The sequence below is a fragment of the Cibotium barometz genome, chromosome 33, assembly GCF_041138505.1.
Source record: "Cibotium barometz isolate CiBa-2024 chromosome 33, ASM4113850v1, whole genome shotgun sequence".
Taxonomy (NCBI): Eukaryota; Viridiplantae; Streptophyta; class Polypodiopsida; order Cyatheales; family Cibotiaceae; genus Cibotium; species Cibotium barometz.
In genome coordinates, this window is record NC_141078.1 from 45303288 (window position 1) to 45322000 (window position 18713).

The window sequence follows — 18713 nt, forward strand, 5'->3', positions numbered from 1 at the left end:
TTCTGTGATCTTGTCATCTTGGGCTGAAGGGTTCTCCTTTGAGGAGCGGGAAGCTCAGGTCAAAGTCATTATCGAGAATGACATGCAAGGGAAGACCGGTGCAGCCCTGTAGCTCTCGGGCACAGCGCGTATCTAAGTTGCTGCCTTGGGGTCCTGAGCAAACGGCGGGTGAGATCAGGAGGTGCGCCAGCAGAGAGAGAGAGAGAGAGAGAGAGAGAGGGGGGCTAAAACAAAGACGAAACCCTAAAACGCAGGGAAGAGCCCTAGAAAAACAACAAAAAAACCCTAAACATTATCAAGGCAAAATCTTAAAACAAAGACGAAACCCTACAAAACAACAACGAAACCCTAAAAACAAAGGCAAAGCCTTTTAAAAACAGCAACAAGACCCTTACAACAGAGGCAAAGTTCTAGCAACAAAGGCGAAACCCAGAAATAGAGGCAAAACCTTAGAAATACAAGCGAAACCCTAGAAACACAAGCAAGACCCTAAAAACAGCAGCAAAACAGAGAGAGAGAGAGAGAGAGAGAGAGATTTTGAGGTTTTGAACTTCTATAACCTGAGGCAAAACCATCTATAAGACGAATTATTTTGCAATGTGCAAACGCAAATGCAATGAAATGCATACTGCACCCCCTGTAACCTAAACAAACCTTTAAAAAGTAAAGACATGGAAATTATGAGGTATGCCGACACCAGACGACAATGGGGAGCGAATCGATGAATGGCGCAGAAGGGATGCAGCAGCGTGAAGAGACACTCTCTCTCTCTCTCCCCCGTGTGTGTCTCTCTCTCTGCGCCCTGCTGGCCGAAAGCGCGCCTGTCTTCTCTCTCTCTCTCTCTCTCTCTCTCCATTGATCGATGCATGCGGGCCGAAAGCGCGCCTGTCTTCTCTCTCTCTCTCTCTCCATTGATCGATGCATGCGGGCCGCCGCTGCTGATCCTGATCGGGCGCCACCTACGCTGCCTTCGTTATTGGAAGCGCTCCCATCTTCTCGCTGTCATCGCTGTTATGCGGTTGCGAGAGATGGCGATAGCGGTTGGAGAAACCTTAATTAATAAGGTTACTAAAATATTTAATACGTAAGGTTCAAACCTTAGCTAACGTTTTCTACGATTAATTAATCGAAAGATTATTATTTTTCACTCATTGTGACCCCCTATTGGAGTTACAAAATTAAAATTACGCTCGTCCAAACTCAAAAGCCTCAATCCCAAGGAAAGTGTGTACTTTTGGTGTGCTTTCGAGAGGAGTTTTCAAGTTATGATGGAAACCGTGCTCCATAACATTAAATCTCTAAACGTGCTCACATGCCTCTAGTATTGCTTTCATGAGAAATTTGGACCAGCAAAGAACTAAACGTATTTCATCACTGCTTCCACTTGAATTTCCTCATATGTGAAACAACATAATATTAGCTTCGTCTTCTCAAGGTTCACATGCAAATCTTGTTCCTTACAGAAAGTGTGTATGTAATGGCATATTGTGGAATGAATCTCTTGTATTCGTACTCTTAAATAACTTCGGCAAGAGATGGCATATTAAAATAGCCCAATAGTTTTAAAATGCTAGGACGTATTTGTACCATTAAATATCCACTGTGAGATGGCCTATTATAAAAGCTCAGTAGTTTTATAGCCTAAGAAATCCTCTGCCTTGTGTGTAGTTATATGACTCATTTAAGAGACAGGTTTTGAAGACATTGGCAAATTGGCTCATTTAAGAGTGACAAGGACCAAAGTAACAGTGAGTAAAAAATGTTAAATATGGAGCCTCCGTAATTTTTTGCCACCTCATTCTCGAGATTGATTATGAGTTGCATTAAGCAAGTTGTCTATGCAAGCTAGCCATACGGCTAGGATAATGAGATAGCATGTTGATTCACTCTCCTGGTTAGAAGTTAGAGTGGATCTTGCTCTTGAAGGAAGTGACACAAACAGCCTGAGGGCAGAATAGTAGTGAGCTACAAAAGCTTTTCATGTCAAAAGCGAGATAACAATAGTCAACAATACATAGGGTAAGCTGCACATATCGATATATAGGGTAAGCCTCTTTTTGGGCTTGGATGAGTCTGTGTGAAAGGCAATGTCGCAGCTCTGTCCCGGTGCCAATCACGTCGTCCCATTACAATTCCAGAGAGAGAGAGAGAGAGAGACACACACACACACACACACACACAGAGAGAGAGAGCCCAAAGTAGGTACTACAGGCAGCAATGAGAGGAGTTTCAGAAAAGCATTTATATTTTGATATTTGCTTTTCATAAAGAGCCACAGTTAAATTCTCCAACTCTAGGACCCACCACGGCTTCATCCTTTTTCTTGCATTAAAAATGCAGACTAGAAGAAACTGATTTAGTCACGTGCGTACAACTTCAAGACTCTTCAGAAGACCAAGCTTGTCCACGGAGGGGTTTGCCTACTCAAACCAGAAACAACTTGTTAGCAACAAGAAAACGATCAACCTAGAGGGCAGCACATTGGTGTGTAACAGAGGGCAAACCTTCTGGAATTACAGCCATAACGAGAAGGTGTTATGCAAATGAAGTCTCCTTAACAAATTCAGTACACCAGCAAACCAAGAGGCGTGTTACTTTCGAGATCATATTCTCCAATCCTTAAGGCACCAAGTGAACAAACCCATGGCTTCCTGTAGAATTGAAATATAGGAATGATAAGCCAACTTAGAGAAACATCGAACAGGACACAAGAGGTTGGGATCCTTCATAAAAGGCGAGTCCAGTGGTTTGCACCAACTCTCAAACAAAGAAAGGATTAATTTATTCAGAAAGCCCCCTACGAAATCCTAGGCACAAAGATTTGCACACTATATTGGACATTGGATGAACTACCAGGTGCGCACATTCTTGCCACATACATACACTGACAACCCCGAATAGTTTATTCAGTTGCACACACTACGAAGAAATTTGTGATCACATGAACACACACCTAAGAATGTCAATAACCGCCTTCAGCTAAAACTGAAATTAGAAAACTGCATGTGAAAGAACATATACCATTTAGGAGGGAAAGACCAACAAGGGCCTTGAGCTGCAAACAACAACCACAATTTAGAAGGGTTCCATCATGCAAAGGAAAGAAATGCATTTCCAATGAATCCCAAATAGCTGTATGCACATATATAAACCTTCTTGATCAGAATCCGGTCTTGAATTGATGACAGTTGATTCACAACACTTCCATTGTGTATCGAGTCCATAACATCCTTCTTGATAATCCGACAGCCACAAGTTGTGCAGGTTCAATGTAGCAACCGCAGTAAAGCCAATCGACTTTGCCCATCTTGTCATCATTCTGCTTTTAAAACCGGTTAACTACAATCACCACATATCTTCTTGTTTGTATTCGAATCTCTACATCACCTTGAATTCTCAATAAGCAATCAGGAAACTAAAGCCATCAGAAAACTCAACAAACTGAACACAGCGTCTCCTACCTTGTCTCTCATTGGGATCCTTCACATCAAGCTTTTGGGGATGCCCTTCCTCATAAAATAGGCACCAATTAAATAAAGCCAGTTTGTGCACAATTGGCTGTAATCATAGAATATTTCTCGTTACAGAGATAGGAAAAAGAGAGAAGAGAGAGACAGAGAGAGAACCTCACCACCCATCAAGCAAAAAGTAGAATGAAAACTCATACCACCAAGAACTTAGACACTCGTAGCCCTCAAGGATCTCCTTTTATCCATATCTGGATAAAGTATAACTCTTGCCAACACCCACCTGCAATACAAACATCCTTTAAACACACTGCCACCACACGTGCAGAAATTCCAATCACTGACAAGACACTTAGCATTTCAGAAAATCGCTGACCAAATGTTATGCCCCTGGCACTTGTACACAGCCTACACCGTCGAGCTGCCAAAAAAAGGTTAATTTTAGAAAGGAATAAACCTGCAAACTGCTATGAAACATGGGGATTTGAACACAATGCAACCATGTAGCTATTGCTTTATGTAAGGGCAGAAACATAATTTACCTTTAATTGCAGCATGCATACCACGTTTTCCCCATCTGCTTTCCCATCAAGAACAGCCACTACTCTGTTGCAATGTCAGCAGTGCCTCTGCACCCTTGAACTGTCAAAGCAGAGCTTTGAAGACAATCCCACCAAGTCACAAGGGCTCCAGTATAATTGACGCCTTTGTAAATACAGAGAGCACAAAAGGAGCTTCCTCGCCTGGATGCAATGTGCTTGGCACAATAGTGTAGCCTTTTGGATCGGGATCCAAAACCATCTCAAAAGCTATCTCCCTTGAATTGACATAGTCAGTTCCACCCACTGACTCGTGCAAAAATATGTTGTATTTTGCACGATTTCCTCGAGTTTGCAATATTCGCATCCCAATAAAATACTTTGATGAATCACCACTCGATTGATAATTACCAAAACCAGAGCGTCTCCGTGATGAGAAATGTACCCCCTGATTATTTTAGGCAGAGAGTAAGCAAACAGTCCAAATATCCAAGTGCCTACTTAAGTTGCTGGATTCTGACATCTTGAACGCAAAAGTGGACTATTACACATTATCCTTGAAGAGACGCTCTCGTGTTTAACAATACCAAATTGTACCAGACCAGCATACCTGGGTGAGTGTAATGAAAACATGAATAGGATGTCGGGAATCAGGTCCAATAGCCTTCAACCGAAACTGCGGGTTTAGATGCCAACTGTAATAATCTTGGCACCCACCAGCAGTATGACTTCGCCACTGTCCTCGAATAGAATGCCGCATCTCAGGAGGATAAATGCGGCACACATAAATAGAGCAAAAATGTAGTTGAAAGTCCTCCCAAGACATCCAAAACACTCCATCCTGTGCCTACAGGAGTGCGTGGTTGGTCATGTGCCCAAAAAAGCCAACTATAAGTGTACATGCAACCAAATGAAAAGAACCTGCAAAGTGTATTTTTCTTTTCATTTTCATTTTCCCCTTTTTTGGCATTCTCAAAGTTAGTTAACTACTAAGCAATAAGTGCATCCACAACAACAAAAAAGCACCTGCAAAAGTTAACTACTAAGAGTATGTGCAGCCAAGCTAAAAGAACCTGAGGAGAGTATTTCAGTTTATGCTTCATCCGGTCACTCCAATCAGTGGACAAGTCGGACCATGGCCCGTTCCACTCAACCTCATTAGCCCAAGGATTCCGAACCTGTATGAGCTTATGGCCATCTACTTCCTTCACCTGCATCTTAAGAACATGAAGCAAAAATCACAAGAATTGCAAAACAGCGAACAAGACATTTCGACTGATTATAAATGAAATAACTTTGCCAGGAAGAACAGCTTCACGTTACCTGTAAAACAGAATATGCATGCCCTTGAACAATGCCACTAGAGGACACATGAGCATCAGAGCCCGACGGACTTCCAGCTCCAAGAAGAAAACCCTCCTGCTTGAAGCTTAAGAGCTGGGACCAGAGCCTCCCGCTAGCAAGATCAATTTGTGCTTGTGAACTCCTCATATCAATCTCCTCTCCAGCACCACCAGTCAAGTCCACAAGGGCATCTTGCACAAGCCCCCCCTCCAATGCTTCATAGGACCCGTGTACTTTTGCATATGCTTTCTCAAGAATAGGCACCCATAATTCGTTGCCTCTTCTGCTGGTAGCAAATGCTGGCTTGCCTCTTGATTCACAAGGAATCCAGTCATCTACCACAACTGGGACCCATTCACCCTTAGACATAAAGAACAAAAAATTAAGCACACACATAAGCCATTCATGTACACATATAGAAAGTTAATTAAAGTCACATTACCATAAAATTCAAAAAGTTTATTACTGCAAGTTGAATCACAAAGAATCCAGTCATTTACCACAACTCAAACCCATCCACACTAGATAAAAAGTGCCAAAAGAGAGCTCATTTTTTATCAGATGCACACGAACTTCAAAACCTTTGGAGGTGAACCACTCCAATGCACCTGAACCACTAAAACCCATTCACTCTGGATAAAGAGAGCCCACCCAAGTACATGCTTTTATAGGCATATGCCCTGCCTTTTGACCAAAACTAAAAAAGTGTTGTTCACACCAACTAACTCCGAAATACCCAACAAACCCTGCTTCAGAGTGATGAAGGTGATGCCTCACAAACGTTTATTAGTCACAGTGCTATAGACTCTAAACTGCAATCATTTGATACAGAAGAACACAGTGATACCAACACCCGAATGGCAACTATAATACGCACATGGCATATTTGGAGTCCAGACACACCACATGAGACAATACGTAATAGCTCTTTCGGAGGGAATGCATACAATTTCTTTTTTAATAGTTCACCTGAATCACTTTCTCCTATAGAGACGCAAGAACCTACCTGAATGCAAAAGCGAACAGTGTAAATCCCTTCATCGTTGTACCCTGGAGTAATGATAACCTCAGAAATTCGAGAAGCTTCTGTTAAAACAGCAACAGCACTTAAAAACCAGCAGTCTCCAAGACGGCCCTGCATAACCAACCATCCAGTAAAAATTGTGATACCACCTGTTTATAAACCACACTTAACAGATACAAACCATAAGAAGTGTGTGTGTGTGTGTGTGTGTGTGTGTCGCAGAGGGTTGCAATTGCCAATTCTCTGTGGCATATAAGGAAGCCCCTCTCATGGTGGCGGAAGAATCTCGGGATGTTATGGAAGTGTAAAATGCCATTGAAACAAAGACTTTTTCTTTGGAGATGTATGACAGGCACATTGTCAGTGGGAGTCACACTTGCTAAACGTCGCATTGCACCATCCACATGTTTAAGATGTCAGGCTCCTTCAAAGACTGTTCTTCATTTGCTTTGGCACTGCCCGTGTTCTAGGAACCTCCTCAGGAGAATTTCAGATTATCTTCGGCTCCGTTTCCCGAGTCACAGATTTGGGAAACATTTATGGCTCTTTGGCAGATTTATGAGGTCTTTGTCTCAATACTCACTATTTCTCTCTTGGGTGAGATATTGGGCTCTTTGGACAATCTGGAGTGAGCATAATTTGGCATACTTGGGTCGGCAGATTCACAAGTCATATGAATCTTTCCGAGCCTCATTGCGGCAATCCTTATATGATGCCTGCCATGAGGGTGATATGGATGCTTCTTGCATATAGCTTTCTATTTATGTTTCTGATCTTTGGGATACTCTCCATTTCGGAGACCTCCCATCATGTAAATTTATGAGCATATAAATATACTGCACTGGATATTACCAAAAAAAAAGTGTGTGTGTGTGTGTCACATCAGCATGTGCACGTGCAAGTCAAACACCAAGTTGATTCTCAAAACTTGAAAGAAACAAGGAATCACTCTACTCTGGAAGAGATGAATCTACCACTATACATGAGCAAATGAATGGAATTCTAAGTGCCAACCAAACAAGATAGCACTTCATCTATTAAACCATACAAAATGACTTTGTGTAAAATGCCTACTATACCCAGGTTCTAAAGGTGACTAGGACAAAAAAGGCCGCAAATATTTCTTCAACAACCTAATTACAATCTGTATTCTAATTTGTTATGCGCCACAAATAAAAGTATGCCTTGGTGGGCCACTAGAGAACATGACAGATAAATCCAAACAGATATTGAGTCCTCTAATAACTTTAGCACGATCATCATACTGGTGTTCAATTTCATATCATACCGGTTGCAGGCTTCCTTCAAAGGAAAGCAAATGGAATAACATGGATAAACATGGCAAGGCTTACGCATACCTGACAGACATCAGAAGCATCTGCATTTCCTGCAAAAAGGCAAGGCTCATAACTATTGCCAGTTTGTCGCAAAAGATCTTTTGGTCTCATCCACTCCTTGACCACCTGAAATATTAAGCACACATTAATATCCCTCCCTTGCTAAAACAATTTGGAAATTTCTGTAAAACAAGGCCAAAAAATCATTAAACATGCTTCTCGTAGATGGTCTGTAAAGATCTTTAAAAAAAACGTGAAAGTGTCCATACCCTCCTTTAGGGCTGTGCACACTTATATTTACATTGTTGTTTAATTGAATTCTTTTTTCTTCCATATTATATCCTTTCTCGTTTCTAAACAAACAACAGTTTTGCAGACTGCACTCCTTGCCTGAAGCTTGACAGATGGCTTGTCTGGATCAACAAACAAAGACTGACAAGTGGGGGGGAACTCTTGATCTGTAAAATGCACTTCGCCTTTGGCAGCAAGGTCCTCCTTCACCGCCAGCTCAACCAGCAGCATACGATGGACCACTTCGGCATTAGTTTCCAGTTTAGGCTGTCTTAGATTACGACTCACATGATCCATTTCCACTGCAAACTCTCTCTCAGCCTTTCGCTTCCTTCCACTTGGAAACTGTTCCTCCCAAAGCACTTCGTCACGCACATAAAGATCCATGTCTTCAGGATCAGTACCTGATTCAGCATCCTGCAATAAAGTTTTAAAACAGACACTGCTATAAAAAATCATTCATTTTTCAAAGAAAAACAAGCAACTTCTGCCTATGGCCTACCCTTGATGGCGACTCTTCACAATGCCAATCATTCTCTAAAATTTCTTCTGCTAGATGTTCATCGACGAGAGTACTGTTATGCACCATCTTTATTTCATCCCCTGACAGGCACCTTCCCCAAACAAAAACATCCATTATCTGCATCCTCGGCTCTCCTCCTTCGCTGTCAGACCTTCCAAATGCATCCAAATCCATTGGGGGCTTTGCTCCAACCCAAACCTCAGTTCCCAGCTGCCATAATCCCATCTCTGCTGGAATAGACAAGCCTGACTGCAATTCATCCAGTCTTCCATCCAAGTACGTAAGTGATTCTCCAGCTTCAGCATCTATTGTCACCGTTACCGTATGCCACCTACATAAAAAAAAGAAACTTCTAGAGTTGACATTCAAAACTCAACACTGGAAATCCTCACTCCGTTGTGCAAGGTCTCCCTTGGGAGGATCAAAGTCAGTATGAGCCATAGGCCGTCATAACTCCAAAACCTGTGCAAATTGGTCATTTTGGATTGCATTTCTCATGCTTCAATAAAATTTATCTCTTTCCATCTGGCTTTTAAATAGCATACAAAATTCTTACTCGAGACGTATAAATAGTAGTTTTGCCTATACTTGAAAGCAGTTTAATTGTTTTCAGAGCTGATGTTTTAATACATTGGAGAGCCATAAAGCAATATCACTTTTTCTTTTGATAATATAAAAATGGAACTAACTCACCATAAAAATCTACAGAAAGCAGGGTCTTACACATGCAAGCTAAAGAACAAGGAAACCGTCCATTTGGGAATGAGAATCAATGCCCTTAGTCTGGAACATGTGGTCCATTGGCTTGCCTCCAATGTTAAAGTTGCTTTGCAAGAGGGTGGGCTGCCTATTCATTTATCATACATAGCATCTATTTTGGTCACCTAGAACCTTTAAATCTTTTGGAGACGTTAACTCTCTCTCTCTATCTCTCTCACTCTCATACACACACACACACACCCCTCCCCCCAAAGATAGTCAGCATGCACGATCACTTCTGAGACCCAAATGCCTCAAATCTTAGAGGCTGCGTCCCTCCACCCAGCAACTGCAGGTCCAGGATATCGTTTGATGACATGGATAGCCCCCATCACAGAGGAGAGATGCTATGGCCGCTCAGTATTCTATTCTCAAGGAGGAGGATGGTATCACTGTATGACCACACATTATCATCATGTAGCATCACGTGGATACTTAGCTTATGTAGCTAGTTTCAAACTGTTTCTTTCTTTTCCATGGTTCGGATTCATCATGGTTACATTGTACCTTTTTGGTCTCATCGACACTCTAGGTCTTTTAGAGACGTCTCTCTCTCTCTCTCTCTCTCTCTCTCTCTCTCTCTCTCTCTCAGAGGATGCACCACAGGAGCAATAGAGGATGAGGCCCATTATATGTTCAGTTGCCCGGCTTACTACAAGATACGGGGGAGATCCCACTGCCTCTTCCGAGAGGGATTCGGACCACTCACACGGGTGATACAGTTTGAGGATCAGAGGTGCTTGCGCATGTACTTGATGGAGCTCAGATGACACAGGGATGTAGTGTTGAGGCAGCATGCTGAGAGACAGCCCCGACTCCGACAGGACACCTCACAGAGAGCCATCACAGATTTCTTTGTGGTACACACATCCACATCGGAATCCATTGCCCAGATCGAGTCTGAGGAGCATTACATTCTTAGATGCCTAGTTTCCTATGAATACAACGACACTACCATTGCCTCCTTTAAGAGAGGGGTTTGGGCCCTTGTTACAGGTGATGCATTAGAAAGATCAAAGATGTTTGGGACTCTACCTATTCGAGTTGAGGCACAACAGAGACAGACTATTGAGAAGGCAGCCCGAGATGCAGGATACCGCATACACATCTATCATTGACTTCTTTGGCCCCCAACAGGGAGGCCCCGCTAACACTCAGCTTGCAGGAGATTCGCCCGAGGACACATAGACTATGACAGAATTAGACATCCCCATCGAGAGAGCACCCTGAGAGTCTTGCAAGGGAGAGCATGATCCCTCAAAAGCCAGAGCTCCTGCAAGCCAAATGTTCCACTGTCCGCTAGGTACACAGTGAATAAGAAGGACGACACATTATGAGCCCAGTCACATGAGGTTATTCTTCTGCCTACTTTATTGTTCACACAAAGTCTATGTGTTACATTGACTTTTCGGCAGCTAATCTTTTCACTTTTTTCATGTTATCTTGACATCCAGTTTACTCATGGATCAGATGTAACAGCATTTTGGTCTTATAGACCCTTGGGGTCTTTCATAGATGCAAAGGCTCGCTTCAGAGCACACCCAGGCATGTTCTTCAGGGAGCTGTGGACACCCCCTTCATTGATGTATACCATTTTATACCCCCAGTATGGTACAGGATGGAGTTAGCTAGGTTGCATATCATGATTGTATACTCCATGCATATAGCTTGGCATTCTCCTAGTAGTAGAGCTCCATCCCCTCCCCCACTCATTGTACTTATTGCACACCCAGATTCAGCTTTTTAGTTCAGTACTTTTTCATTTTGTTGGGATGACAGAGGATACCCCATACAGGTACACCGATTTGTCTCATAGGCCGAGTTCGGTCTTTTGGAAGACGTTAATAAAATCTCTCTCTCTCTCTCTCTCTCTCTCTCTCTCTCTCTCTCTCTCTTTTTCTGGACATCCAGAAGACATTGACAATTGTACATTGATTTGTCTCATAGGTCGAGTTTGGCCTCTAGTAGACGTTCATACAGCTTCATACAGAGGATTAGAGATATGCCATCAGATCGACTCTCACATAGAGCTTTTGAGCCGTCGAGGAACAGAGTCCTTCGGCAGGATTTATCGCAGCGATACACTCAAGAGACTTGGATTACACCCAGTCAGTCTCTACCGCCGAAGATGCTATACTACAGAGATCAGTTTATGCGTATCTCAGCGGATGGATTCATACAGAGACCTGAATACATGGATGTGTACATGCCTCACAGTGCCCGAGTGGTGATTGGCCAGCTCAAAGTGTCATCACACCAGCTTGAGATTGAGGCAGGTAGGGCAGCACGGATCCCCAAAGCAGAGAGGATATGCAGACTATGCCAAGAGGAGGTTGAGAGTGAGGAACATTATGTATGCAGATGCACAGCATATAGTGTCATTAGAAACACCACCATCTTCAGTGGACATCCCTCACTCCGCCAGATCATGGAGTCCGCAGACCAGCGCAGATTTGGCCAGTTCTTGCTAGAGACACAGCGCCATAGAGAGACACTGCTACGGACTCATACCACAGGGAGAGGTGGGCGACAGCTCCAGCTCACTGATTTCTTCCAGTGATCTATCCCAGTGCCTATTCTGACACAGGAGGGGGTTACACTTTAGCGCGTTGCGGACCTCCGAGCCAGACGGAGACAGAGAGCACCAGGCTACCAGACTCCCAGACTACATCAGAGGGAGATCACAGAGATACGGGCTCGACATTAGCACCATATCCAGGAGCGGCTAGCTCACTTACACTCACACCCAGAGATCATGCTCCGAGGTATTTTTGCCTCGCCATCGCCTATGTATCACATATTACACCCCCATTATGGTACTGGTTGGAGCTAGACAGATCTGCATTGCATTCTTGTAGACCCTGCGCATATAGGTTGCATACTGAGCCTCTAGCAGTAGTGCTCCATCCATCACACCCGTCCACTAGCTCAGTACTTTCATAGTTTATTTCATGTTCATTTTGTCCTTTTTTTTCTGGACATCCAGAAGACATTGACAGTTGTACATTGATTTGTCTCATAGGTCGAGTTCGGCCTCTAGTAGAACGTTGATACAGCTTTCTTTCTTTCTCTCTCTCTATTGTATGGACACTATTGTACCATGATGAGATTACATGGACACTATTGTATCACTTTTGGACTCACAGACCCACTAGGTCTTTTGAAGATGTTTAATATAACTTTCTTTCTCTCTCTCTCTCTCTCTCTCTCTCTCTCTCTCTCTCTCTCTCAACACTACCCCACAATTGATAGGCAGATATGCACAGCAGTTTACTTGCAGTGGGGAGCCCGTGGAGCACGTCACATTGTATGTATACCTTGGAATCACTTTCTCTCTGGACCCAAGTTCTCTATAAGGAAGGCAGCTGAAGCCAGATTGACACATGGCTATGCAGCCTTAAGCTCACTAGAGAGGCAGTGCTCACAGATATAGTTCCAGGAGCCGAGGAAGAAACTACAGCTATTTAACACGCTAGTCACACCTACACTATTGTATGGAGCTCCCATTTGGGGCCCAACCTATACCACACGAGGAGATGTAGGGGGGAACCAGCTGAGATAGATACGGAGGATGCATATGACGGATGGAAGCCGATGGGGAGAGGCCCTTGGTGAGGATGATCTCACGCATTATTAGGAGTAAGCCATCAGTGCCACACAAGATTGTACGGTCAGAGATGGGGCTGCACCAATAGTGACAAAGGCTCTACTCCAACAGCGACAAACTCACACAAGTTCTAGGGGCTCCCACAGGACAAATACCCCTAGCTCGCCATGGAGTCCTCGAGACAATTGGCACTACATGGAGATACATAGTGCTGGTATGCGCAGGTGAGCACTTGGTTCAGTATACATGGCATGCAGATTGAAGCACTCCCCCCTTTTCAGTACAGCATAGAGGCACCTTCCTTCGATCTCAGCCGCACAAAGCTGGATAGAGTCATTAGGAAGAACATTGTAAGATTGGATACTCAGAGGACTTGGCGCTCACCTACTTAGCCCTTGGAGACGAAGATGGCCTTATATAGAGATCACCTTCTTCACTTGACGGATGATAGCTTTGTCACATGGACACACGTTTGTCATTTGGAGTGAGATGTGCAATTGGCAAGATCCGCATGTTATCCCACCAGTTGAGAGTGGAGACAAGTAGATATGGGCCAGGGATGGTTGCACCAAAGGATAGGATGTGCCAGCTTTGCCATACAAAGGCTGAGACACAGGAGCACTACATATGCCAATGTCCGGTATACTATGAGATCAAAGGGAGTTTCCACTGCCCCTTCCGAGATGGGCACTCCCCAGGATCATGGACTTCCCGGATTAGAGATGCCTGGGGCTCTTCCATCTGGAGACATATGGAGTCACTATTGTACCTAGACCAGCAGCACCTACCCGGACCAACACAAAGAGCTCTTACTGATTTCTTTCGGACCCGAGCTCCAAGGGCAGAGCCACCCTACCTGGGCCCAGGCTCATGTAGGAGCCTGACCCAGAGGAGTGACATTGGACAGATCCACCGAGCTATGCAGAGGTCAACGACCTCAACCCAAAGGCCCCCAACCACGCCCACACCACCATAGAAGGATCAAGGCCATCATCATACACCATCACAGGACTTCCTCATAATGGATCAACTTTACCACTGAGTGTCATGTTGCGATGCCCCATGCGGGATACCTTAGGATGATATGTGAGCCTTATGCTCTTTGTACATGGATCGGGCTTAGCATCTCAGCTTTGTCATTTTCTTTCATTTTAGTACCCATGATGTATTCCATGGACATGATGTAATCTTTTAGTCTCATAGGTCATTTTGGCCTTTTGTAGACGTTAATATAACTCTCTCTCTCTCTCTCTCTCTCTCTCTCTCTCTCTCTCTCTCTCTCTCATTAGCCCCATGCTTGATATTTTGGAGAGTGGTATACCATCTACTCGGAGCTGATGCTGCTCTCATGTTTCTATGTTCTTAGTATTCCATGATGAGTTCCATGGACAGTTTTGTATCACCCCAGTGAGATAGCTGTGTTTATGTTTTCTTTCTGTTTTATTTTCCATTCCATGATGAGATATGCCATGGACATTATTGTATCACTTTGGTCTCATAGGCCCATTGGGTATTTAGTAGACGCTTAATATATATCTCTCTCTCCCTCTCTCGCTGCCTGCCTGCGCCCCCCCCCCTCCCGCTACCTGCCTGCGCCCCCCTTCGCTCTCTCTCCCGCTGCCTGCCCTTCGCCCCCCCTCCTGCTGCCTACCTGCCCCCCCCCCCCCCCCCCCCCCACATTGCCTGCCCGCCTGCGCTCTCTCTGCCCTCCCCCCGTCTCTCTCTCCTGCGCATCTCTCCCTCCCACCTGTGCGCCCTCTTGCCCACCTACACCCCGCCCTTTGTCCCCTCCATCTCTCTCTCTCTCTTCTGAAGGTCAGCACCATGTTGAGACCAACCCTGGTCTGCTGAAGTAACAGTCACAGCCCACAAGGATTAACGACAAAAGAAACGTCATGGAGGCACGTATGGAAAAGCTCGAAAAGATGCTGAAGGATTTGAAGAAAACCACGGACAGCAACCTCAACACTGTCCAGAAGAACCTCCTCGATCGCATTGCTAAGTTGGAGACCAAGGCAGAAACATGGAAGAAAGAAAAAGAAACAATGCACGAGGAGATTGCCCAGCTTAAAGGCGAAGTAGCTTCACTGCGTGAACGCCTAGAAGAAGGGGAAATCCTCGAGGCAGACAAAGAAGCCATGAAGGAGGAGCTCACCCAGACGATTACCAAAACCCTGGAGGGCAAGATGGAAGCAGTAAAAGAAGGACGGGTGGCAGTGGTCAAGAAAAACATTAAGAAAGAAGTACAAGAGGACACGCACATGGTCCAATCCACACTAGATGAAGAGAAGATGAGGAAAATCCTTCGCCTGAACATACGCATGACAGGTATTGCAGAGACAGAGGGGTGCACCCCTGGACGGACGGCCGAAACTTATGCATAAAATTAGGCCATGCGCAGGATGCACCACTTCCATTCACCAAGATATGGAGGACAGCCCCACCCAAGGACCCCACCCAAAGTAAAGCCCTAATGCTACAGTTCGCAGACGAAGTGAGCAGGCAAACCTTCATGAGACAGAGAGTTATTCTGAGAAACCTACCAACTTTGATGATGACCTAACTTGGATGCAGAGACAACATAGGAAATCATGCATGCCACAAATTAAAGCAGCACGTGCTCAAGGGAAAAAGGCACATTACAGAGACGGCCATGTATACATAGAGGGCAAGATGGTGGCATAGCGCCATATGACCTATGGGACACAGGAATTTATCAAGAAGCACAAGGAGATATATACAGCAAGGAGGAGAGGAGAGAGGGGCCCTTCCTAGTGAGTCTCCATACGCCACTCTATCCGCAGATATCCTACACTATTCGACCATCAGGGAGGTTCTGCTGATGGGGGACTTCAATGCACGCACACAGAATCGACAGTGTGAATCATTCGACTTCACAGATCCCCTCATCCTACAGGCACTAGACGATGTAGATGCAGGGACCACGAGGATGTCAGAGGACAGTGGGCCAGACAGTACAGGTTATGGGCAACACCTTCTGGACCTGGAAGCTAGACACCATCTCGTTATTTATAACGAGATGTCACAATGGCCAGAATCGGGAAGACTCACATGTTCCCCATCATCAAGTGGCAGCAGCACTGTGGACTACATATTGGGCTAGCGGGAGAGCACAGACCTGATAGACTCTTTCACTATCCCTACATACCCAATTGGTGCTGACCATACTTATTTGGCTTTTTCTCTTAGGAGCTCTCTTGATCTGCCACCCCCGACCACTCAGGCATCTCGTACCATCTTCCACTTTACCCGGGAGCTTGCAGACGTTTATGATTCAAAAGTACATGATGGCCTCTTTGGTATGGACCCTACAGCACCCATCAATGTACTGACGGCCCAGCTTTCACACATACTGCACACAGCAGCTAGCCACGTCTTTCCACACCATCTCCAGACAGGGAAGCCACCTAGATCCGGGGACATGCCCCAGAATAGATGGTATGATAATGAGTGCAGAGAGCTTCACCGACATCTCCGAGCCCAGATAGCGAAAGGGGAAATAACACAGCAGCAGGCCAGTAGACAGATGCGGTCTCTTACACGCCGTAAGCGACGCACATATGAGGAGGCTCAATACTGGGACATCTACCACATGCTCATGAGCAAAGATGCGGCCACTGATTGGCGACGACTCAGAGAGCCACGCCCCCCCACCCCGATTACTGATCCTCAACGCTGGCAGAGTTATGGAGAAGGGCTTTATGATGTTCCGCACCAGCAACTCATCCCTCGCCCCACCGAGACTCCACCGAACTCAACGGTTTTCTTTACTACCGATATGGTATCTCCGAGCTATACATAGATTCCAACATGGGAGAGCTGAGGATCACACCGGCTTACAGGGTGAGCATTTCATTTATGCAGCTGACACTCTCTCTCCTTTTATTGCTTACCTCTTTAACAGGGCTCTGGTAGAAGGTTTCGCGGCTGAGTGGACGATGCACACTATTGTACCGATCCACAAAGCTAGGGACATGTTGGACCCCGGTAATTACAGGACTATCATGATTGGTCATACCTTGGCCAAAATCTATGGGGCTATCCTGGAGGCAGAATTGAGCACACACGTTGAGAGGGAGGGCTTCGTGCCCCTGGTCAGGCAGGTTTTCGGTGAGCCTTCTCTACTATTGATCACATTTTCACCCTGAGATGCCTGATTGACCAAACTCGGGCATGGAGACAGAGACTCTATTGCTGTTTTGTGGACTTCCACAAAGCCTGCGACACAGTCCCAAGAGAGCGCCTCTTCCACCGCTAACAGACACTGGGCATACCCCCGACATGATGTGGGGGATTTACAGATTATATGAGCAAGTGTTTGGACGAGTTAGATGCCCAGGGGGGCTATCAGATATGATTGCCAGCACCATTGGTGTGAAGCAGGGCTGCCCTCTCTCCCCGACACTCATTGGCTTATAAATCGACGAGGTAGTAGACTACATCATACACGGAGGAGGCTCTGGGATTGACATCTCAGGTACGACTGTACACATTCTATTATATGCTGATGATATCATTCTTGTGTCGGATACTCGGACAGGGCTACAAAGGCATCTACAGGCCCTGGATACTTTCTGTGCGGAGCGAGGACTCACAGTGAACCTTGGGAAAGGTTATGGTCTTTCATACATCAGCAGCAGTCAGATGCCAGACTATCCTTAACACTAGCCCGGGGACAGGTAGAGGTGGTGGGCTCATATGTATACCTTGGGGTCACATTTACCAGCTCATCAGGGAGATTCTCTATGGCACAGGCAGCCAGAGACAGAGTGACACGAGGGTACGCAGCACTAGCAATTTTGGAATGCCAGTGTCACCAGGCACACTTCCACGAGCTCCGTACTAAGGATGGCTATTTGATACATTAGATGCTTGATATCTACGAGACTATAAACACATGTATAAATATAGCTGCGTAAATAAATAAATAAAGAAATATATGTGTTTGATTGATGTATGGGCACCAGGTTTGGCTACATCCTCATGGACACAGATAGAGCGCCCTCAGATTTTGATGCTCTCACGGATGATCCGCAGCAAACCTTCAGTACCACATGATATCCTTCGAGCGGAGTTTTCTGTACCACCTATGTTAGTAGAGGCCATGTTCCAGACTATATCTTTTATACACAGGATGCGGGAGCTCCCACTAAATCGGGTATCTCGGGCTGCTTTTGAGGCATCCAGACAGCTTGCTGAGGAGGGACATACCTGGTCATGGTACTCCCAGGTGGTACAGTGGATATCATCACACAGGATTGATATTGACAGATTACCACCCTTACAGTATGACCTAGCTGCACCACACAGACACCTCTCTCAGACAGAGAGGAACAGAGTCATAAGACATGACATTTGGCAGGGCCACATACAGGAGACTTGGCTATCTCCCAGTCAACCACTCCCGACGAAGATGCTCTACTACAGAGACCACTTCTTGAGCACCTCCACAAACGGCTTCATCCAGCGACCACGATACTTGGAGGTCCACTTATCACATGGAGCCAGAGTAGCCATTGGGCGACTAAGGGTCTCATCACACCAACTAGAGATCGAGACTGGGAGAGCAGCACGCATCCCTCGGGCAGAGCACATTTGCAGATTATGCCAGACGGGGGTAGAGACAAAGGAGCATTTTGTTTGCCAGTGTGGTGCTTTGCAGGAGATCAGGGCATGCTATCCTGAGGTTTTTAAAGGGACCACATCACTTAGATAGATCTGGGAGAGATCGGACCAGAGACAGCTAGGCAAACTACTACTAGCACTACAGAGACACAGGGAGATCTTACTTCAGACACCCG

The 18713-nt window shown here is 45.3% G+C and overlaps 1 protein-coding gene and 1 pseudogene across 6 annotated transcripts in view; one reads left to right on the forward strand and one right to left on the reverse strand.

Moving 5' to 3' along the window:
- Positions 1-1758: 1758 nt before the first annotated feature.
- LOC147619639 (calpain-type cysteine protease DEK1-like) overlaps positions 1759-18713 on the reverse strand; it is an 85835-nt gene continuing 68880 nt past the window's right edge. Inside the window, exons 23-37 of one of the 6 annotated variants that reach the window (XM_086773312.1) lie at positions 8505-8856; positions 8102-8419; positions 7733-7837; positions 6357-6485; positions 5330-5710; positions 5080-5217; positions 4617-4853; positions 4010-4454; positions 3844-3888; positions 3668-3750; positions 3462-3558; positions 3153-3319; positions 3022-3055; positions 2505-2651; positions 1759-2420 (exon numbers count right to left, since the gene is read on the reverse strand). In XM_086773312.1, the coding sequence (XP_086629438.1) occupies positions 4146-4454; positions 4617-4853; positions 5080-5217; positions 5330-5710; positions 6357-6485; positions 7733-7837; positions 8102-8419; positions 8505-8856 (1969 nt within the window). In that variant the 3' untranslated portion in view covers positions 1759-2420; positions 2505-2651; positions 3022-3055; ... (3 more) ...; positions 3844-3888; positions 4010-4145. Of the gene's footprint in view, positions 2421-2504; positions 2652-3021; positions 3056-3152; positions 3340-3461; positions 3559-3667; positions 3751-3843; positions 3889-4009; positions 4455-4616; positions 4854-5032; positions 5224-5329; positions 5711-6356; positions 6486-7732; positions 7838-8101; positions 8420-8504; positions 8857-18713 lie in introns of all 6 variants that reach the window. The other 5 variants (XM_086773313.1, XM_086773315.1, XM_086773309.1 and 2 more) reach the window with 5 other exon arrangements.
- LOC147619640 (uncharacterized) lies at positions 15445-16842 on the forward strand (annotated as a pseudogene).